Source organism: Vanellus vanellus (genome assembly GCF_965231255.1).
Source record: "Vanellus vanellus genome assembly, chromosome: 2".
NCBI lineage: Eukaryota > Metazoa > Chordata > Aves > Charadriiformes > Charadriidae > Vanellus > Vanellus vanellus.
This window is the reverse complement of record NC_138906.1, coordinates 117,907,664-117,930,845: the sequence shown is the minus strand read 5'-3', so window position 1 is coordinate 117,930,845 and position 23,182 is coordinate 117,907,664. Positions and strand designations below refer to the sequence as shown.

At 37.8% G+C, this 23,182-nt stretch overlaps 1 protein-coding gene across 2 annotated transcripts in view; it reads left to right on the top strand.

Moving 5' to 3' along the window:
- Nucleotides 1-21,341, top strand: part of ROCK1 (Rho associated coiled-coil containing protein kinase 1) — a gene marked incomplete at its 3' end in the record, with an annotated part of 95,270 nt that extends 73,929 nt beyond the window's left edge. The window contains exons 23-28 of one of the 2 annotated variants that reach the window (XM_082479989.1): nt 6,445-6,515; nt 11,375-11,463; nt 12,884-12,962; nt 13,082-13,343; nt 14,110-14,317; nt 19,809-21,341. In XM_082479989.1, coding sequence (XP_082336115.1) covers nt 6,445-6,515; nt 11,375-11,463; nt 12,884-12,962; nt 13,082-13,343; nt 14,110-14,317; nt 19,809-19,812 — 713 coding nt within the window. Of the gene's footprint in view, nt 1-6,444; nt 6,516-11,374; nt 11,464-12,883; nt 12,963-13,081; nt 13,344-14,109; nt 14,322-19,808 lie in introns of those variants that run through there. The other variant, XM_082479990.1, reaches the window with a different exon arrangement.
- Nucleotides 21,342-23,182: the final 1,841 nt, after the last annotated feature.

Sequence of the window (23,182 nt, the reverse complement as noted above, 5' to 3'; positions counted from 1 at the left end):
TTTTTAGTTAATATTAAAATGAATTCTGTTCTAGAGTAGATTTGCATTTGGATAATGATATAGTCTTTTCTTCATAACTTCCATTCTGTCCGAGAAGCCTTTTGCACTCTGAAGTTCGATCTGTAAAACCCTCAAGCAATTGCTGTCTTGTAAATGTCTATTTTACTTCTTTCAAAAATATCTTCTGGGCCAAACTTTCATTGAAACTCGATATTGGGAATTCTTAGACCTATTAGATTGATGAAGGAACATTTTTTTTTCTGAGCTGGCAGCTGCTATGAACTCCCTCTGGTATTTCTGAACTGTCAGTACTTCTCAGGAGTTTTTCTCTTAGATAACTAATTCTCAGTGTATTCCATTTGGGATAAAAAAGAAATCAGAGGGGTTTTACTTATTAGAGTGTTTTTTTCCTCCCCTCAAATTACTATTTGGAATCAAGCCTTATGTTTAATACTGTCTCCTAAATGAAGAACACTATAGTTCATCATTTTTAGTTGAAAATTTCTGAACTCCTGTAAATTGAGAGCTTAATTTTTTCTACAAGAAAACAGACTAGATTTATTCTACATAAAAGGGTAGTTTTGAACTTCCTCACTTTCCTTCTCAGCCATTTTCAACATAATGGCTGTTGTCTATTACACTGAAAACACCCAATGTTTCCATCTGGGCATAGGCACCTTCCCTGTTTTGTTCTTAAGGGCAATAGTATGTCAATGTGACCCTGGTGTCTCTTAGATCTTGGGAAGACGAGGAGTAAGCTCTTTCTTTGTCTGCCTCATTAAGGTATGTTATTTTCAGTTTTACCTCTGGAGACATGTGTAGTCAGGCTTCTGCCTGTATGACCTGCTGCTTCAATTCTGGGGAAGATCCTTCAGTATGTGCAAGATCTTTTCAAGTCAGCTGTAACTTTTGCATTGTTTATTAGGACATCACAATTACTGGGAAGTTATGATCTTCCTCCTTGTCTTCTATACTTATGACCCCTCTAACTATTTCTCCTTTACTAGCCTTTCATTTCTCTTGTCTTCTTTTTTGCCCTTTTCTGTACACATGCCTTTGATTTTTACTGCAGTTATGCTGCTGGTGTTAATGTATCTTACAGGTAGGACCTCTAGTATATATGTTTATTATAGATATTGCTGGCAATGTGCATTTGCCGCCCAGAAGGCTGACCATATTCTGGGCTGTAACAAAAGAAGCGTGGCCAGCAGGTTGAGGGAGATGAATATCCTCCTCTACTCCGCTCTGGTGAGACCCCACCTGGAATACTGCGTCCAGCTTTGGAGCCTCCAACGTAGGAGAGACATGGACCTGTTGGAGTTGGTCGATAGGAGGGCTGGAGTACCTCTCCTATGAGGACAGGCTGAGAGAGTTGGGGTCGTTCAGCCTGGAGAAGAGAAGGCTCCAGGGAGACGTTATAGCAGCCTTCCAGTACTTAAAGGGGGCCTACAGGAAAGCTGGAGAGGGACATGTATAGATAGAAGGAGGGATAATGGCTTCAAACTGGAAGAGGGTAGATCTAAATCAGATATCAGGAAGAAATTTTTCACTCTGAGGGTGGTGAAGCATTGGAACAGGTTGTCTGGACAAGTTGTGGATGCCTCATCCCTGGAAGTGTTCAAGGCTAGGCTGGAGGGGGCTTTGAGCAACTTGGTCTAGTGGGAGGTATCCCTGCCCATGGCAGAGGGATTGGAACTAGATGATCTTCAAGGTCCCTTCCAACCTAAACCATTCTATGATTATTAGGAATTCTCTAGATTTAGATTGTGTCCCTATATGCTGCTTTTTTTTTTTTTTTTTTTGAGGGAGGCTCTGAGTTGATCACGATCTGAATAAGAATTTAGGCAGTTAAAAGAGATTAAGTGACATGAGCATAGTGAGATTTCACACATTTGTCAAAGAGCTAAGTAGAGGGCAGAGAAGGAGTGCACTAGCATTATAAGGAGGAAAAAAAAAAGTCAGTCTTCAAACTAGAAATGCCACTTGCCACAGAAGAGGAAATTATCCAGCGCATAGTTATTTTTTGCAAACCAAGTAATTAGCCTTCAAAACAGAAGGTGGCATGCCACAGCAGTTCATTTGCTACAATTTAGTTGTATATGAAGTTGTTTGTCTTCAACTGTGTGCTAAGTTCCCATCACTTCTGTAGCCCAAACGTAGACATTCCTTCAGAGCACCTTGAATTAGCATCTTGTTGAAGAGGTGGATCTGATGAGTAGTCAGTAAGATTCTCTAGCTGATTCACTTGTTCTTAAGGCAAAGACATTCCTTACAATATTTAAGGCAAATAAATGGTGGAATTACTAAATAAGTAATTATGGTATGATTTATTTGGTTTCCTGTAACAGTAAAAACATCACCAAGGAAAAAATGAAAACATAAAATAATGTAAACATGTATAAAAGAATGATTCCACGGTCTTAATTCTGGTCATGGCAATCTCTGGTTTAATTGAGAAAAAACTTGGTATGAAACAGTGAGATAGTAATGTTGGTGGAATTCCAGAGACACCCCTGGTGCTCAGGCATTTTGAGCTGTCCTCCCGCACGGCAGACAGGTTCAGGCTATGGGTAGTGTCTTGTCGAATCAGGGAGCTTAGGCTACCGGCTACAAGAGTAGAATGCATAATTGACAGGAAGAGCATCTTGTAAAATTTTGGTCAGAAGGCTTTGCACTCTTTCAATAAACTCAAGGTAATACTAAAATGAATTCTTAATACTCAGAAAAAATTAAGGAAGTTTTTCTGTATTTGGAGGTAGATACAGAAAAATCACATGGTAACACACTGTACAGCTGCATCTTACTTGGAGGTTTCTGTCTGTCGTTGAGCTAAATACCCCCTCAAGTTCTGGTAGCTCTCAGGGCAACTTACGTGGCTCTCAAGGTAGGGATTGACTTGTTTAGACAATCCAGGCTATTCTCAGTGTTTTGCTTCACTAGATGGGAAAGAACATGATTTGGAGGAAGGTTTTCCTTGTAGTCAGTTCTAGGCATATTTTTTAGCTCTCACTCCCTCCTGATTATTGATTGTCTCACTTGATGTCTCTAAATGAAGCCCTTGATGAAACGACTGAACTATTTGCTTTTTAATGATGCCTTTGGAATGACTCTTCCTCCCGGCTGGACTTGGGAAGTCTTAATACTTACATAATTGTAAATAGAATTCATCTTTGTCAAGACAAAACATGATCAGGAACGTAAGGGTTTTTTTCCTAATTGTTATAGGCACTTAACCTGTTGCAAATTAGTTCTTTTCATCTGATTGGCAAGATAATTTAAGCCTTTGAGCTGTCTTACAGGTTGAACTGCAGCACATAGTATTTTATGGTGTATGTTATAAATCATGTTTTAGACAAAGATAGGATGGAATAATAGAAGTGGACCATTAATAAGCCGTCAGGTTTTTTGGAATATGAGACACAGATACGACTTTCTGAAATACCTGCAAGTAGCCAGAACCTGAATAAACCTCAAAGCAAGATTCAGCCAGCAATCCTTGGTGAGATCGACATGAAATTATAGTGACACAATCTGAGGAAAGACAGAATCAAATGGTAAGGGTGGACTGGAAAGAATTAGCAAGGTGGAATCTCCACGTTTTTGGTTAGTATGGAAGAGTCTGAGGAGTAGGAATTTCTTCTGAACACCGGAAAGAGAGGCTATGCTTCTCATGAAGAGGCCTGTATTACTTAGCTCCAAAACAACAAAAAGTCTCATAAATCAGTACAGTCATGGTTGTCTTGTGTGATTTTATTGAAGACTTACTGTTAGAACTCACATTTATCATACTGAATCACAACGAATCCTGGCGATATGAATACAAACCATGAAGATGTTTAGAATGCAAATCCACATTTTAATACATATTCAGAGAGAATTATAAGATCTGTAGCCTCCATGGAATTCTTTCTTCATATTCTATTCAGGTCCAGCTAGCCATCAGATACTTTTGAGGCCTATCTTGGATTTTCTGGATTGGAAATATGAAGTATCAATTCTGGGATTCTTTCCAAAATACAGGGAAGTCAGGCAATAGTTTTGAGCCTACTTTTAAAGACAGGAATGGAAGATTGTTTTTCATAGTCTAGATAGCCCATATTTTCTTAATTAGTTAATCAGAACACTCATAAATATTATTCTTCTGGATCAAATCTTTGTGATATGGCTAGATGAGCATTTGCTGTTGTGCTAGCTAACTCTGTCAAGGGAAATTAAAATGCACTATAAATATTACTTGAGACAAACGTTTGTGGCAAGACTGGAATGAAAGGGCTCATCTACCATTTCAAGAAGAGTACATTGGGTTCCAGAAGAATGCTAGGTTTGAAAAGGAGTACATTCAGAAACTGTTATTTTCAACTGGAAGATGTTATTCACAGTTCAGAAATCATCTCTCATGCAAATAGAATTTGCTCACTAAAATAGATTTGTAGTAGATAGAAAAGAATGTCAACCGATTCATTTGTAATAGTTCATCCATTTTCTACTTCCTTTGAAATTTCTTTCAGAACGTTCTGAAATAAAGTGAACTTAGAAAAGCTCCTACTCACACTGTCCCTATAAGTAGCATAGTACCTGCTGCATCTTTTAAAATGTATCATTATTGGGTCTTTCCAGGTGCCATAGTTTCCACAGATGTGTACTACTTCTTTTTGAACTGCAGTTGTCCATACCATGTTCTTTATTAGCAGTTAATCACTTTATTTTGCAATGGAGAACTTAAGTTTTAGGATATTTCTAAAAATGGAAGAATCTTCTCTTGAGGTAAAAATTAATCAAAGTATTCAAAATAGGATAAGCATTATCTGTGTTGCCTGCAGACATGAAGGAAATAGGTTTCCTTCTCCAAAGTTACTCTATATCAAGAATTGGGGAGGGGTCTGGGGGGGGCAACACCTATGCCCTGCAATTCTTATGCAGATATGAGAGAGGCAGGGAAATATAAATTTCCTTCATTTTTCCAGGAAGACTTCTTACTGGAAGGAGTTCTGCTAACATGCCTTTCTTCCAGTTAAAATTTCAATAGTTCAGTGATCCCCTAGTATTTTCAAGTTATTCCGTGTGGAGAAATGTTAGGAAATGATTCTATATTTTTAAGTGTAGTCCACTTCTAAATATTGTATGCTTTAAGGCTAATGCAGGAAGGGTTTTTTTATGCCTAATTTTAGTGCTTTGTAAAAGGCTAGGCCATCAGTCTCACTGTAATTTTACATAACAAAGTGTATGGACAATATGTCTTATATATTTGGATGTATTTTCAGAGCTTGTTGGGCTACACCTCACAGAGAGTTATCCCTGAAGGATAAAAGGGACCAGTAGCTCCTTCTTACATTAATACTTGTGGAGCTTGTTTCAGCAAATTTTAATTTAATGTTTTTTTTAGTTTTCAGTGCTGCCAATTAAGTTTATTGTAAAGAATGCACACATTAGCTATTGCCTCTACTTCTGTACTCTGACACTTTTTTTACAAATCACATTTTTACAGTCATTTAAAAAAATCTACAACATTTTTCTCAATTGTAAAATAAATTTATAATTATGGAGTGTAATTTTGATTACTTCATTCTCACATTTACAAAACTGTGAGACTTTTTACGGTGTCATTTCAGATTAATGGAATCACAGTAGCTTCTCACTGCTACTACATGACTTCATAATTTAAAAAATATCTCTCAAAAAACAGTATTGGTTAGCTGGAGAGGTTTTCTAAATCTATGGTTCACGTTAGGCAGAATGCTAATTTTCCTGTGACGTTTCTTTGTATAATTGTTAATATATTACAGTAGTTTTGTGGTAGGAAAATACGTTATTAAACTACTCTTTGCAAAATTGTCCACTGAAAATTTGAATAAAACACTTGTCTCTTATTCTTTATATCTAGTTGATTCTTCCTGCATTCCTTATTTATTTATCTCCTATGCTTATCTTCTGTGAGTAATGGGATACCCGTGTAGCTTTGCTTGCTCTTGTGCGCTCTCCATTTTTTGTTTCCCTTGGAAAATGTGGATATGGTTTGTTTTACTTGCTGCATCTTCCTGCTGAGTATTTTCATATAGCCCCTGTGAATGTTAAATTATGTTTATATTGAAAACCTCTTAATCCTCCTTTGTTTAAGCTGTAACACATTTTCAAAGCAAAGTCTTTCCTGCCTGGCTCTTTGCAAACTGTTTACATACAGTGTTAGATGTTGGCATCAAGCAAAACAGAGTCACTTTATTTTGCAGTAACTGTATCAAGTGTTAGCTTGTGATGAAGCATGAAGTAAATGCTTATATCTTCATTTTATTTAGCTGTGCTTTTTATTGTGCTTTGCTAAATAGGTAACTGCCTATTACTGCATGTAGTACATCTTCCTTTCCAGTAATAGTTTGCTTTTCTGCTAGTCTGCTTTATTATTATAAATACATAAACTTATTTCATATTCTTTTTTTTTTTTTCAACCAGAATCAAGACTTGAAGGTTGGCTTTCAGTACCAAACAAAGGAAATATAAAGCGGCATGGCTGGAAGAAACAGGTACAAATGATTTTTATTTTTTCCTTCAACTCCCTTGGAAAGTTTTTTAGGCATACAGTGAACTGGTTTTACAGCTCACATTTAAGAAACAAAAAAAAATAATTAGAGTAATTTAGTGTATATGTATTACTTTATTGAAGAGAAAAAAAAAAAGAAAATTCAAGTTCAGTATGAAATCTTTAGTAACAACATTGTGCACGACAGGTGGGTGAGGAAATGCTTTACAATGGGCATCTTGGAATCATTAAAAATCCCATTTCTCCTTTGAGTGAGCTTCTTCATAATCCTGTTACTGAAAAATAAGCTCTTTGTACAACTTCACAGCAGAGAGTAGGGAATACCACACATGTTCTGAAGGCCACGGAAGAGTGCATCACACTGTAACTTGCCACACACGATTTCCAAGGATATTTATGTCTCCCTTAGTTTTAAAATGGTCAGTCTCTCTTGAAAAGTACTGGTTTAGTCTCAGAAACAGGACCTCTGTGCTGGAATTCCCACTCTAAACAAAGCAGTATTATTTCGCCTCTGCAGAGATTATGATCTGGTTCTTTGAAACTTCAGATGTTCAAATAGAGGTGCCTAGAAACTTAGAATCAGTTTTTGATTATGTTTTCTGGCTTTCCAGTTCCCATCTTTGAACATCATTTAATATAACAAATTGCAAAAGTGAACGTGGTCACTAGACTTTTTAAAATTTTGCATGCAATTTGTATGAAATAGTTTATTTCCCTGCATCTTCCTTACTTATATTCAAAGACCAGTATTGGAAATTATTCAGTTTATTCATGGCACTTTCAATATAACTTTCCTGCTGAAAGATCCTTTTCAAATGCTCCTGTTTATGTTCACATTCTACAAGTGTTAGAAGTGGTTCCTACGAAATTTAAAGGAGAAGGATTTAATTCATGTCAAAGAAGCACTGAAGTGTTTGTATTGGGCCATTAGCTGCTGAGCTCCTTCTTTGAAGTACTCTGTTTTTCAGTTGGCTAACATGACCCTCTTTATACAATCGAAGTGTTTTGAGTTCTAGACATACCTATTTTTACATCAATATCAGACCTTTTTGGTGATGCGTCTGTAAGTTAAAACCACCACCTATTCATCCTAGCTTGCAGAGAGCGAGTGTTACGCTCTGCCCTATTTCAGCTAATGGCTACTTAGAGTATTCTCCCAGACCCTCTGATGAGAGGCAGTATGAGCAATCCCGCAAATATGTGCCATATTGCAAATGCTTGCTTGCTGCAGTTTGGAACCTGGGGTTTGCTACAGGTACCTCAAATGCTTTTCAGTTGGTTTCTATTTGCATTGCACTTTGTCTCCCTATTAGCAGAACTGCAGGAAATTAGAGGGCAAGGTCAAGAATGTTCCTCATGTGCCATGTTTGAGTCAAACACCAATAGTGTTTGAATTTTCTTCAGGTGTCTTATGAAACACACCCATTTGTAAATATATTCCACAACTTATTCTGTTTGATAGTTAAGGCTGCTTGACTCCTGTTGTTCCAGAATTGATTCTCTAGGTTGCTGTCAGACTTTCGGCAGTGTCCATGAACAGAAGTGACTGCCTAGGCACAAGTCATGTAGCTTTATTGTGCTGTGGATTATCTAAAATACTGCATAATTTTTCTGTCAGAATACCTCTAGCAGCCTTTTCTGGTTGTCTTCTAGAAATGGAGATTGTTCTTGCATCCTCTGGTGATTAAAATTTTAAACTTCTGATAAATGCAGCTTCTCCAGTGAAAGACTGTATCTGAGCTTCTTTAGGGATGCCCATTATGGGCATACTTGGTTCCTTCAAGATATTTTAGGCAGTTACTCCATTCATACTTTCCTAGTTTGAATTATAGTTCTTGCACTTTCAAGGAATTTGAGCTACAGATGGATGCCTCTGTCATAAAATGAGTCATGCTGATAAAGTTTCTTAAACTAGCTGAGGTTCAAACCAGTGAGACGCAGTAGTGAGGGGCCGTGTTGATTTACATGTGCGTTTTGTTGGCTGAACTGTAGTGCATCTAAAACAAACTGGCTTGTAGTCGGCCTCCTCAGGTGCTTCTGTTCCAAATTCTCCTGCACTTTCAGTTTTGGGGTTGGTCGAAGGTATGCAATCTCAAACATAGGCACACCCAAATTAACTCAAATTAAAAGGAAAGCAAAAATGCATTAGCAGTGCAATTGGATTGATGCCTGAGCTGTTACAACTTGAGCTGCTGCATTGAGGGAGATCATCCTCCCCCTCTGCCCTTGTGAGGCTGCATCTGGAGTACTGTGTCCCGTTCTGGGCTCCCCAGTTCAAGAAAGACAGGGAACTGTGTGGGAATGGAGTGTCTCTCTTATGAGGAAAGGCTGAGAGACCTGGGTCTGTTTAGCCTGGAGAAGAGAAGACTGAAAGGGACTCGCATCAATGTGTATAAATATCTAAAGGGTGGGTGTCACAAGGGTGGGGCCAGACTCTTTTCAGTGGTGCCCAGCGACAAGACAAGGGGCAACGGGCACAAGCTGGAAGACAGGATGTTCCTTAAGAACATGAGGAAAAATTTCTTTACTTTGAGAGTGGCAGAGCACTGGAACAGGCTGCCCAGAGAGGTTGTGGAGTCTCCTTCTCTGGAGACATTCAAAACTTGCCTAGATGAGTTCCTGTCCGACCTGCTGTAGGTGAACCTGCTTTCGCAGGGAGTTGGACTAGATGATCTCCGAAGGTCCCTTCCAACCCCTACCATTCTGTGATTCTGTGATTTCTGACTCAAATGCCAGTAGCACTGATGTTTTTGCCTCATGCCCTCCAAGTCATTTAGCTTAAGTTACAAAGTGGTGTGTGGAAAACTCATTTTAGAAGAAACAGTTGGGTTATACCTCAGGCTAACACTAAAATAGGTTAGCCATATTTTTGTCTGGAACTTCATTTCATCCCAAGTGGAGATGATAAAAATATCCTTCAAAAAAAACCCACTGTAGAACAGAACTACTGTCAGAAGATTTTTTTTATTTTGTATGTTCACAACAGGATATTGAGGCTGTTGTAGGTAACTTTTCTGTTGTGAGGTTAAATTGTTCTTTCACTGATACTTGTATACAGTGTGATAACTGAATTCCATTGCAGTCAGAATTTGCATTTGCATTTGTTACAGTAGTCATCTTAAGGCCTTGCTTTTGTCTGTGAAAGGCAGAGGTGCGTACTTCAAAGGCAAAGAAGGCATTAGCTTCCTGTTGAAGCAGATCAAAGGAATTCAAGCACAGACTCTTTCTTCAGTGAGGAAAATCACAAGAGGTCACACTGTTACAACTTAGTACCTGTTAAAGTTGACCTGGCTTTCTATTAAAGAATCCTGACGGAGGGGTTGAGTGCCCTTTTAGTCAGGGGGGAAAATACTCTTTGTGGCTTTTTTAGGTGCATTTCAGTAATTGAGATGTACAACTGTAGCATGCAGCTTGCGCAACACATTTTTAAAACACTATTCTATAAACTTGCTAAGGGAACTTTCATATTCAGGTTTCGAGGTCAGATTTAAAGTCCTGTATAATGAGGAGGTTCAGCCTCCTCTTGTAGGAGGAGTAAACTCCATTTATTTAAATCTTCATTCAGAAGCCCATTCAATTACCTACTGGCAATTGGAATTCAAGATGAACTGTCCATATATTCATCCTCTTGCTTTTCTGACCTTTCCCCTACTTCTAGGTCATATTATACCTGAATCTGGAGCTAAATATGGACTGCGCAGTCAGTCTACGTCTTTTTAATCCTCTTTAGTACCTCATAGGTTTTAATACATTGTTTCTAAAACGTTTGAAACTACAGGGGAGGGAACTGCCACTGCTGTCACTGAGCTTATGGTTATGGACAGTTTTTGCAAAGACGTTGGATTGGGAAGTGCTTAGTTTAGAGGTGTTTGATCTTAACTGGCCTGTGGGTCACGAAATTTTTTTTCTGAGCAGCTTACTTTGTTTTTCCTGTCATATGAACAAATGTTTATAATTCTGTGTGATTGTGAGCAGCACTGGAAGGGCATCTGTGTACTTTAGGTTGAGGACAGCATCCTTGGTCTTTTTGGGGTGGATGGGCAGACACTGCAGGCATACTCAGCATTTGGGAATTCTCTTGGAAATGAGGCCTGCAGTCCAGTCCTGCTCTAAAATTCACAGCGCCTTCCCAGTAGCTCTTGCTTATTCTCCCAGAATCCCATGCACTTTGGAGCACTCCACTTTTTCAGGGCATGGGAAAGGTATAATGTAATAACATGCAGATTTTGAGCAAGAACTTTTAAAACACTTGGGGAAGAAACTAATCAACACGTTACCAAATGTTTCTGTTCTTTAACATCTTTACCGCTCTGGAAAAAAACTGTGTGGTTTGACCTTTAAAGTGACACATAGCAAAAGAATGTCCATTTCTTTTCTCCACTTTTGCCTTACTGTCTCAGTGAATGTGTGTCGGACATCTGTTTCTACCGATTCATTTTTGTTCTTTATTTTACCAGTCCATTAAACTGAAAGTGTAGGAAATAATTAGCTGGAGCTGTGAGAATCTCTGTAAGCCTGCCAGTAGTTCGGTGCGAAGTACCAGTGAGTACAGTGAGTAACATGCCAGTAGCAACTGAAATTTGTGAGTTTGTGTACAGATAGACTTGCAGAGTCATCACAAGCATTTTAGGGTGCTCCAGTGACAATACACAGTCACTGCAGCTTGTAGCATTGCACAGCTGTCAGTAGTATAGCTGCCTGAATGATGATCTAAATATTTCCTGATATTAGTTTAAAACCTTTAATTTAATCAGGCTTTTTATGTGCATATGGGAGTACAGTAGGATAGATGTTGCTTTTTAAAATGTAATTTTAACTTGGTTTTACCCTTTCTTTTCCTAGTATGTTGTGGTGAGCAGTAAAAAGATACTGTTCTACAATGATGAAAAGGACAAGGACCAGTCTAATCCATCCATGGTACTAGATATAGAGTAAGTAAAGTTACTGTTAGTTTTGGATACAAATTGGCAAAAGAGCATTGTGTCTGAGATAACTGATAACAAATCTAGAAGCTTGGAATGAAGATTCCATAAATAATTTTTAATGTCCCATACTAGTTGGAAAATGTCTGTTTATCTGTATTTCAGGGTGCTGTTAACAGAAGATACTACTTTTTCTTTGTCCTACTATTGCTAAAAGTTAGAGGAAAAGTTAAATACACAAGTGCAGACTGTCTGTAGTCACTGGTCTGAATTTACAGAAATGAAGAGCCTTGTCTCATTATGACAGAGGAGGGTCAGAGACAGTGGAACCTACGTATTATGCTACCTTTTTTTATGATTCAGTGTAATGACTGGTTTTTCCAGTTGCTTCAACAGCTGCTTTCTAAAGCAGGGCACGATAGTTTTGGGATAGATAGGGAACTGGCTGTCTTATTTTAGGTCTTTTCCCCTTGCTTCATACCTTTTTTCTGCTGCCTGAGAAAGGATCAGTGTTGATCAAGCCCAAAGCATTTCTAACTTTTCCAGGTGGTTTCTGTTTAGACTGACAAAATAAATTAATTGTGATCCCTTTACATTGGTTATACATGAGGAAAATTGTGTCAAATATCACTGAAGCCCATCGCTGATACATGACTGAGTGTGATGTTTGAACAGCTGATTGAAATTATGGGACCTTGTAGAGTAGTAATTGAAAAAAGGTTTTAAAGTTCATGAATAATCTATCAGTGACTAACAAATACAGTGGTCTGGAAGGAATCTCAAACTCAGGAAGTGCTTAAGCTGCCAGTTGCTCGTAACTAGGAAAAGAGTTATTTTCTCTTTGAGTTGTTTCTTATTCTCTTTTCATAAACATCTGCTATGGCAACTGTTGAAAAAGGGATGTTGGGATAGGTGAACTTGCAGTCTTGACCCAGTATAAGATGATGTTTGTTCCAATTTGAAGAGCATTTTCAACAGCTGGTGACCCAGATTGCCTTTTGTGATGTTCTGCAATTGATTGTTTATCAACTGATAACATGATTTAGTAAAAAAGTTAGCAAGTAGTACTATACTTCATATGGTTACTTCCATCCAGGATTATCAATAAGCTTTTCTAGCAATAATCAGACTTTCCAGTGTTCTGAGGAAGCATTTGAAAGCTTTTTTCCTAGGTAAATTTGCTCTGATGGATCTTGAATCCATTGTAAGGTAACCCTCTTTCCATGCTATGAAATGTCCACCCAGGTAAGACCAAAACAAAATCTGTATGGCTTATGAATTATTTCCTAAAATTGTATTGCAGCCTCGAAGTATATCGTATTGCTTGCATAAACAAGATATATAATAACTTCAAAGCACTTTAATAACTGTTTTTAAAAAACGTACATAGCCTTTAAGAATTTCCTGATTCGTGTTTCTTCTAATCTAGTAAACTGTTCCATGTCCGGCCTGTAACTCAAGGAGATGTATATAGAGCTGAAACTGAAGAAATTCCTAAAATATTCCAGGTAAAAAGAAGTGTATTCTCATTTCTATTTAACTCTCTTGAAAAAGTTCGGTGGCTTCTTTGAAAAGTACATAAAAATACGTAGTGCTTCAACAATAACACAGCAGTATTCTTTTTCAGATTCTCTATGCTAATGAGGGAGAGTGCAGGAAGGATTTGGAGGTAGAACCAGTACAGCCGGCAGAGAAGACAAATTTTCTAAATCACAAAGGCCATGAATTTATTCCAACATTATACCACTTCCCAGCCAACTGTGAGGCCTGTGCCAAACCTCTTTGGCATGTCTTTAAACCCCCTGCTGCCCTAGAATGTCGAAGATGCCATGTGAAGTGCCATAGAGACCACCTGGATAAAAAGGAGGAATTAATTGCACCATGCAAAGGTACACTCGTGGTTTTTTTCATTCTGTGTTCTCTCCGTGTTTAGCCAAACCTGTTAAACTATGGAAGGCAAATAAAAGCACTTTAGTTTACAAGTTTTCTACTCTTTAGTTTTATGATTTTAGATGTGAAAGGTGCTGTTAAAATACTAAGCTGTTAACACTGCTTATGAAGAGGCAGCTGTGACAAGCCTCTGTAGGGAGGCCTTTGGTGGTGTAACTGATGTGGCTCTGCTGAGGGTCCTGAGAGCACAAGGGTCCCTAGAGGTTTGTCCCCAAGTACTGGGCAGCTCCTTGGTTCCCAGACTGTTCTCTCTCTTAGACGTGGCCTGCATTAGGGACAATGCAGTGACTGCATGTCCAAGCTGTGCTAAGACCTGGAAGAATGGTTCTTCAGCCACTTCACGGATTAGCGTAAAGGTTTCTTCTCTATGCTACTGTGAAGTGGATTATTTGGGGTATGTACTCCAAAGTACAAGTATGTACTTGTAGCCACAAGGCAGCCACACAACTTTCCAGCCTATTAAGGCTGCAATTAGTGTAAGTTTTCTCATTTTTTATATATTAGTGTTAGAATCAAGAATGCAGAGCGACAAATATTGAAAGAAACTATATTCATAATTTCCCCTGCTGTTTGTTGTCTTCCAAAAATACATAAACAATTCCAATACAACTAGGTATATAGGTGCCATTGTTCTTTCCAGTGGCATACCTGGTACAGCGTGATTCCTATTTTGATAACAAGTCATATTCCTCCTTTTACTTACAGTGAGTTATGATGTAACTTCAGCAAGAGATATGTTGTTATTGGCGTCCTGTCAAGATGAACAGAAGAAGTGGGTGACTCATTTAGTAAAGAAGATCCCTAAGACACCACCATCTACTTTTGTTCGTGCTTCTCCTAGAACTATGTCTACAAGATCGTCAGCAAATCAGTCATTCCGAAAAGTTGTTAAAAATACTTCTGGAAAAACTAGGTGAGAAACTACAAAAGCTACAGATCTTTTTAACTAAGAAAATGTGTGGTTATAAATCTTATTTAACATGAAATTGTGAAATAATTCCATAGTTATGACTGTTGAACTGCTGATCTAAATCTTTGCTCAAATGCTGAAGGAAGGAACAGACAGAATTCTCCTGCTATTGTGTTAAATTTATCAGTACTTCGGATTTGGAAGGGTACTGTAGAGATGGCAGTGCCTGGCCTGCCAATGCATGTGAGGGAGCTGGTTGGATTTTTTCCCGTTTAAAGGCAAGACTCAGTAGATTTATCAGCAATGGCATTTAATTGCAAGGATGATCTGCATAGTCATTCATGGATTTACTCATCGAGCTTGCATAAGCTAGAAGTCTTCTGCACATGGGGGTGAAATGAGAAACTTACAGATTCTCAGTCTGTTGTTGTGCCATTTCTTTTGGTGTGAGGCAGCTTAAGTATGAATTCTGTTCTTTCTCCCTGCTTGCTTATTCCTTGTCTTCTCCTGTCCCAGCAGTTGTTTTTGTAAGCTGTTTGTGACCCTGTTCATTAACCAGGGTCAGTTTTAAAATACACTTTTTTAATGCAAGGTTACTCTAAGCTGATTTTTAACATCTATTAGCTTCCTCATACAGTATGTGTGTGCCTTTCCCCCAAAATAACCGATTGTGTCAACAGTATGAATTGGTAAGTAGTGTCTCAGTAGGGAAAGAGTGGCAGTGCTACCAAAATAATTTTTCTGCAAACACTCCTTGCATAAAGTGCAATAAAAGCAAACTTTTGCATGTAAAGAGACACTGGGTATATCGTGAAACGTCCTTCTGCAGAGGAGAGTAGGGAAAAAATCTGAAAGATACAAAGGGTGTTGATTTTCTTGTTCCCATAATCAACACTAAAGGAGAAGTGATCATAGTTTTGAGATACTAATTTATTCAGTGAAGGGCCTCAAGATAATCTCATCCAGGAAAATTACTTTAGGCTTGTAATACAAAGCTGTCAATACAAACAACCAGGCAGTTGCATGTTGCGTGGCATGTATTGTGTTAGAGGTAATAATCAGTGCAACAGCATGAGGAGGACGGAAAAATAAATCTGTGACCAGCAGTTAAGAACATGTAGCTGTAGTAGAGTATTTTGGGGAGAAGCCATATTCACAAACACTGAACAGAGTCTCAGTTTGCCAGTTACAGTTCAAATGGTGGGAACATAACTGAATCACGATGCTATTTTACATTTTTTAATACTGGTGCTTAAGCAAGCTGAAGTTGTGAAACACAGAAACACTTGTGATTTGTGGGGAGACTTCCTTAGAAGTGGGCAGTTTTTCCGTACAGTCTTCACTGTAAAAGTCTGTTGAAAACAAGGGTGAGTACAGTGGAGAAGCACACAGTGATAAACCTGAGTTAAGAAGAATGCCTATAAAATCAGAGTTTGCTTACTAAATAGTAGCATCTTCAGTCTTGTACCAAATAAAGTCAAATTGGTAAGTGCTAATTTCAGGGGGTTTCGGTCATGTTTGCTATATACTTATGTGGTGTGTACTTGGTACAATGGAATCTTGTTAAACTGTTTGTCTTGTCTACAAAATGTCCATTTCTTCCATCTTCCAAAAGCTTTTATAAAGCTTTACAGTGTTTCTAAACTCATTTTTCCTTCAGTCCTCAATTTTCCAAGATTTAATGAAAAATGTTAGACCATTCCGTAGGCTTTAGTCAGATCTTTTAAGACTTTTGGATATAAATTACACCTGCTGATTTCAAAATATGCATAATTAATAGCTGTTGTTTAACATCATCTTTATTTACAGTGGGAGTGTTGAAGGAATATTCCTGTTCTGTGCTTGAGAAAAATATGAAGTGCTTTTGTGCATCATGTGTTACATTTATTTGAACAGTAATCAGGATTCTAGAAACTAGTTACTAAAGAGCAGACCTTTTAAACAGAAACGATAACAGAAGTATTTAGAACTGGTTAAAGAGCTCCGTTACTGATGAGTAAAATTTTCAGTGAGTCTTGGACCACTAAGACTGAAAGAAAAAGCATATCATGTTGAGGATTAAAAGGATTAGGTGGAATGATTTAAATACTGAATGGTCATCCCACCGTAAATTCTGGAAAAATACCCCAACGGAACTAATAATGTAAAATACATTAATACAACTTTAAAAGAGTTTTTAAAACGTGACACTGAAATAATGCTAGTCAACACTGCTTACCGAAAAAGATGTCAAATTAACTGAGAATTGTTTGATGAGGTAGTATTCTTGGACAGTAAAAAAACCCACCAAAACAACCAACTCCCCCAACACCAACCAACCAGCCAATGGGATTCAAAGGAATTATTTTAATACACCATTTACGTGCATCTTTAAGCTGTATTAATTAGAATAATCTAAAACAACACTTGGAAGATCATAGTCCTGATTGTACATTTTAGAAATCATCCTCTGTTATTGAGTATACAGATTCTTCCCTCCCCCAGCATGACCATGTGATTTCTCAGGTTTTTCATTTCAAGATCTTAACTTTTTTCCAGGCATTTTAGAGCTAACTGGAAAAATACAGAAGCTTTAATCCGTATTCTTTTATGGGACCAAATCCATTTTCTTAAATCAATTAATTGATTCTTTTTCACCCCGTCTTGATAGAAATGCTGGTTTGGAGTTGCCTTTAGCAAGAATAATTTTGCAGCTAATATCTTATAGAATGAACAGATTTGAAACATATTTGAAACTTTACAGTAGCTCTTAAAGGAATGGTCTGTTTGTGGGAGATTCAGACAATTTCTGTTACTAATCCTATTGGCATTTGTCATGTGAGAGTGTTAGAGAATCATAGAAATATGCGAGTAGTGAATGGAAATTTTTTTAAAAATGAGAAACTGTCTTTAAAGCTCTTTTTTAAAGATCCTAGAGATACAATGAGCCTAATATCTCACCAGCAGCAAAAGGAGGAGAGCTGCACATTCCTGCGCTTTATCTTGTGTCAGCTCATGCTTTACAGATTACCACAGTAAACTGATTTTCCAGCAAAGAATTAATCCAGGAATGTTTTCACTAAAGAAAAGCCAAAAAACCCAAAGCATAACAACAAAAAACAAACCCATCCGTAACCCCACAAAAGAAAAATATGTGGTTTTCTGTTGGGTTAGGAGGTTGCAGTGGTTCATGGAAGAGTCTGGAAAGCACCAGATGTGTCTCAAAAATGGAAGGAGGAAGGGTGAAGGTGGTCTTCTTGCACTGGTGAAGTACCAGGTTGGATCAGCTGTTCAGAATACTGTAGCTTTACATTTTCTCCATCTCCTCTAGCGTATGGCCTCTGTTCACACCTTTCTCCGTCACCCAATGGGATCTTCCAGCTTCCAGAAGTTAATACCCATGTGGTATCTTATCTCTTCTCTCTTTAACTTGAATTTTTCTAACACTGTGATGTGAATCAAACAGTTAACATTTATATTACTCTTCTAGACTGAGTGCAAATCCATCAGTGAGTTTGATGACATAATTTATATTTGACCTTAGAAATCTTGCTTCTTGATGATGTTTAATAGTGCCATAGCTTCTGAGAACGTATAATTAATTTACAGCAAAATCTGTTTTAACGCTGCATATTGTAGGCAGTGAGTATGGTGGAAGAAGCATATTGTATGTGCTGCTGGCCTGTTGTGCTGCATGGAGACATGTCAGGAGCAGGTGGGGAGCCCCCGCACCTTGCTGATGTTTGAGGAGCTGCTTGAGCAACTTTGTGGCGCGCTCCGTCCTCATCAGACATCTTCCACTGGGTTGACTGGAATGCAGTGGTGCTTGTGTGGCATCTGCAGAGCAATGCGAGCGAACAATGAAAAGATTCAGAGTTACACTGAGCAAATAAGCGTTAGAAAAAGGTCAGATAGGAACTTCTCTTTCAAGCTGTTTTACTGTGGATGTTTTTGTGACTTTCTCAGATGAATGTGATGCTACTTGTGTCTATGAACTAGGCAATCACTGCTGTGATGTAGTATGGCCAGCCTGTGCCCTGATATCACAACGTATCTCATCTGTATGTTTAGAAAGAAGAGGCATTGGATTTATTTTAGGAAAATTTACTTCTGATGTACGAGATGTTTAAATTTAGATTATTAAGTACATTTACAATGGATCTTATATACTGAACACTTAACTGATGATTGCACAGTAGCTGAGCTAATCTGACAGCCCGTTGCTACTTAAGGGTGAGGATTTTCCCTCTCTGTCTTCCTTCTCTGCTCTTCTGTCATTGGATCCTGGGTAAGTGCTTGAAATGATCCATTTTGGACCCTTCCATGAAGGTCCACAATTCAGTTTCCTGACTGGCAAAAAAAGGTAGACTTATTTTGCTGAGCTAGTGAGTGGAATCAGCCCACTGAGAAGTGCGGTGATTGCCAAATCTGAGGACAGGTAAGTAGGAGGGTGCTTCCCTGGGGTCAGGAAGGTGATGAGGTGGAGGAACAGCGGGCCCTTTTCCTTTCAGGAGGCCACGAGTTGTTAGATTGGCTTCTCTGAACTCAAGACACTGCACCCTGCAGTTCTCATCCTGACCTCTTTACCTAGACATTGGAGTAAGATAAGAGATGATGATTTTTATGGGATACATGTGTAGCTTTTACTAAGTATGTGAAAATTGTTCTCTTGTCAGACAGTATAGCAGAATTTGATCTCTGTGATGGAGTCCTACCATGTAAGCAGGCATTAACTATTTTGTCGAATGGATACAGGCTTTAACACATGCTTTAAGACATTTTAGTACGTTTCATTTAGGGTCTGATCCACCTTTCTTTGCAGTTGGTAGTCACCGCTTCATTGACTTCATGGAGAGGTGTATCAGACCCATTAAAAGGAGCTTCACGTATAAGTTCATCTGAAGTTCCGTTTGTCATTTTAATAACTTGTCACTAGTAAATATGAATCAGAACTTCATGATGAACTTGCTAGCATTTGCAGTACTGCTTCTACATCTGAAATTACACTTCATAGTTTATAGTATGCTAATTTATACACATTGTATCAGCACAGTTGAGGTGTTTTGTTTTAATGTATTTGGACTTGGGCACCCAATCAAGTTAATGCATGTTTAAAAACAAACAAACAAAACTCCCATGCATCAGATGAGCTCTGGCAACTGCATGCGCGTGCTCTTAGCCCTACAGAGTGTCTTTTCTTGTCCTGCAAGTGAAAGAGGGTCACTTTGTGTTTGCCATGAATACACCCGTGATTGTTTACTCTTAATCATTTACTTGTAAAGCTGCAGTAATATTATCATCTGTCTAATCTCTGTGTTCATTTATGTTGTTTGAAATTAAGAACAGTGTGTGGAAGATTTTATAGGTATGATCTTAGTATTGTACCATGCCAATTGAAAAATATTTTGTTAACATAAAGTATTTTCTTCACTGAAGCTTTTGGCAAACATGCACTAGTGCTATGAAGCAAATTTTTATATTTGTTATTAATTGTCTGTTTTCTTCTTTGTTCCAGCTAACCACACGTACAGTGCTTAATGGAATCTCATGGGATGCGGTCTGAGAAACAGGGCTTTTTTTAACCACACAGAGCAGTGCAGACGGGCTGTTGTTCCTTTCAACATAACTATCACAGGCTTCAGGGTTAAGATTGCTATTACTGTCTCCTCCTTGCTTTGGCACAAAAGCACGCTGAGGGTGTTTAATTGCGGGTTTGCCTAAAGGTAGATTAGATTAATTATTACTATGTAATGCAAGTTAAAGCAAATAAAGCTTAGCTAGGTGTATAAAAAAAGGTGCTGCCTTTTTGGATTTTTTTAAAAAAAGCCTGTCAATCATGATGAATGCAGCCAACTTTCTTCGTATCAGTGAAAGAAAAGGACTGTTTACCCTGTGAAGGGGATATTTATGTCAAGATGAGCATATGAAACGGAGTAGAGGAGGAAGGTTTCTCAATGAGAAGGACTGCAATTGCTTTCAAGACTCCAAGTTGTGCTCTTGAAGACTGCAGAACTAGCTTAAAAATGAAGCCTTATCACTTGAACTTCAGTGCCTTCACTGCAGAGTTCTTAACAGCCTTAATGCTAACTACCCACTATGGAATGGATCAAAGTGTTAAATATTTTGCATTATGCTTTACAAAATACTGATTCAGCAGGTTTGTAAAGGGGGGAAAACAAGTAATTGCCTTTAATCTATGCATTTTTGCCAAGCCATACTGAATTATTTTACTACTAGAGGCATTCGAAACTAACAGTAAAAAGAACCACCAAGTTTGGAAGCATATTTTGGGGTACATCATTTCTATAACTGTATAGTGTATTGCCTTACAATTTTAAGGGATAACATACATTAAGTTAACAAACATTTAAGAAATATATGCACTGTTTGAAATGTAAATTATTCTTAGAACACTTTTACTGGGTTTTACATTGTCCTTTTAGTGCCTTAATTTGAGATAATTGTATTATTGTCATGTCAATAAATGTAGAAATCTAAAACTAAACAAAGGAAACCTCTAAAAAACTGTTGCATATCAGTGGTTTTTACTGAATTTTAATTGGTTGAAGTATTGTAGATGCTAGATGCATATTCTAAATTAAATACAATCTTTGAATGCAAATTCCTCTTACAAAGAAAGACTGATTCTGTTTCATAAGCCAAGAGATGTGTAGGCAATGCAAGAAAAAAAAAAGCATAACACAAAAGCTCCGGGTAATTCAGGAATTTCAGTAAATGCTGTCAGACTCTTGCTTTGTAGCAGGAATACATTCATGGTATGGGCAGTATGGTTTTATTTTGTTTTATTTCTTAACCAAATACCTCCTCAGTAATTTATAATGGCTTTGCAGTTGTGTATTAAATAAGAAGCACTGGAAAACTGATTCGTCCTTAGGACGATTTGCATGTTTCAAGTGGTATTGAAAGCCGCACTGATGGATATGTAATAATAAACATATCTGTTATTAATATGGTAATGACTCTGTGCTCATTTAATGAGAAATAAAGTAATTTATGGAAAGACCCTTTTGAAAACGACTGGCATGGTGTTTTCTCCTGACGGCAGCTTATATGTCTTTCTAAGCATTCAGACATTGCAACAGCTTCTAGCACAAGGTGCATTTGCAATGTAACGCCTGGGGGACTCTGAAACATTTTTTTACTATTCTACATGAGTAAGTAAATACCATATTAAATATTTTTTTCTCATTCCCTTATTTTCACGGCTTGCTGTAGTAGCCTAATTCATATGTATTATTCAACCACCACCCTGAGCTTGCCTTGTGATTGCTTCATCTTTCATGATGCAGGTTTGGAGCTGCAGAAATCCCACTTATTTGGCAGGGCAGGGGGGGAGCCCTGTTCAAAAGATGAAAAACTGTGGGGTGGGTTTTGTTGGTGGAGTTTTTGGGGTGAGCTTTTTTTTTTGTTTGTGCATGCCGTGAAGTTAGGTGTCCATAAATCTCCCTGGGTAATCCTCCAAGGCCTGTAGAACAATGGATTAAGTAAGGACAAATTGCATGTGAATGATTTTATGTCCTTAGAAGGTCACAGAGCTGGGAAGTACAGATAAATAGAAGTAGGTGATGTGGTAATTTCAGGAAGTTCCTCTCTGGTGAGTTTGCTGTAGCAGAAGTGTCAGCAATTTTCAAAGCTGAGGCTGGAGCACACTAAAGACCACCTTTCAGATCACCAGTCACGTTGACTGTTAGCTTGCAAAGCAATACAAGGGACAATTATGACCTGCTTTAAATCTCCTATCACATACCCCTAGGGGAAATAATATACTAAGATGATTAAACATATCTTTCTTAAATATGTAGTTATAGGAAATTTAAAGTAATAGAAAAGGCCTATAGTCAGGTCATTCTCCAGATCCAGATTAGGTTTTGGATTGCTTTTCTGCTTCTCATTATGTGTAACTGGCTACGTCTACAGGTTCAGAAACTCTTGCTTGAATAATTTCTTAATAAAAAAAAAAAAGTCATATCTTGGAGTTCCGTATTTTATAAATCTGAAAAATAGCATAAAACCTGTTATGAATAGATAATGACTAGTAGGAAGAGGGAAGGATTGTGGAAAAAATGGGTTTGCTCTACAGATTGGCACATACTACCATTTCCATAGCTTTTTAGTAATGCTGAAATTCTGCAATTCTTTTTAAATGCTGATTTTGCTTGGGAAAGAAGCAGCAGACATAATGAAGTGTAAAATTACATTGACTCGTATGTCTGGGATAAGTTGCAACTAAAATGCTGTAATAATAAAGTCTAGACATGCAAATTACAGTTTGTGTGTTCTGGTATACTGATGTTGGCGCTTGTTTACTGTAAGCAAGGTGCTTATCTACAGGAATAACTATACTTTGCATAACAAATTCATCCAAAGGTTTCTACTGTTAGGAAAAGTAATGCCTACGATCTCAACTGTGCAAACAGATATTTCAGGGGAAAAAAATAATTATTAAATCTTTACCAATGATCAGCTTTACCATCCAGAAAAAAAAAAAAAAGCAACAAACATAAGCATGCTGCTATATTCTCTACAGCTCCACGTTTTCTGGCTCTTTTTATTTTGCTTAGCTTTTACCCTTGTCAATAGTGATTCCTCTTACAGGAATATTTTTCCTACACTCATCTAATAGTGTCAGAGAGTCATCAAGAGATGTGCATTGAAAGTTCATTAATGTTGGTAGAATGCCAAAATCTGCTCTTTTCCATCCCCTCTTCGAGCCTCCCTATTCCTGCTGAAGGAAATGGGAAAAGAAAATGCTAAGAGTAGCTAACTGTAGCAAAACAGCCTGGTTAATAAGAAAAGGATTCTGTCACTCTCACAGGCAGGATTTATCAGCATCCACCGAGACTGCAGCCAAAAGCAAGTCAGCAATCA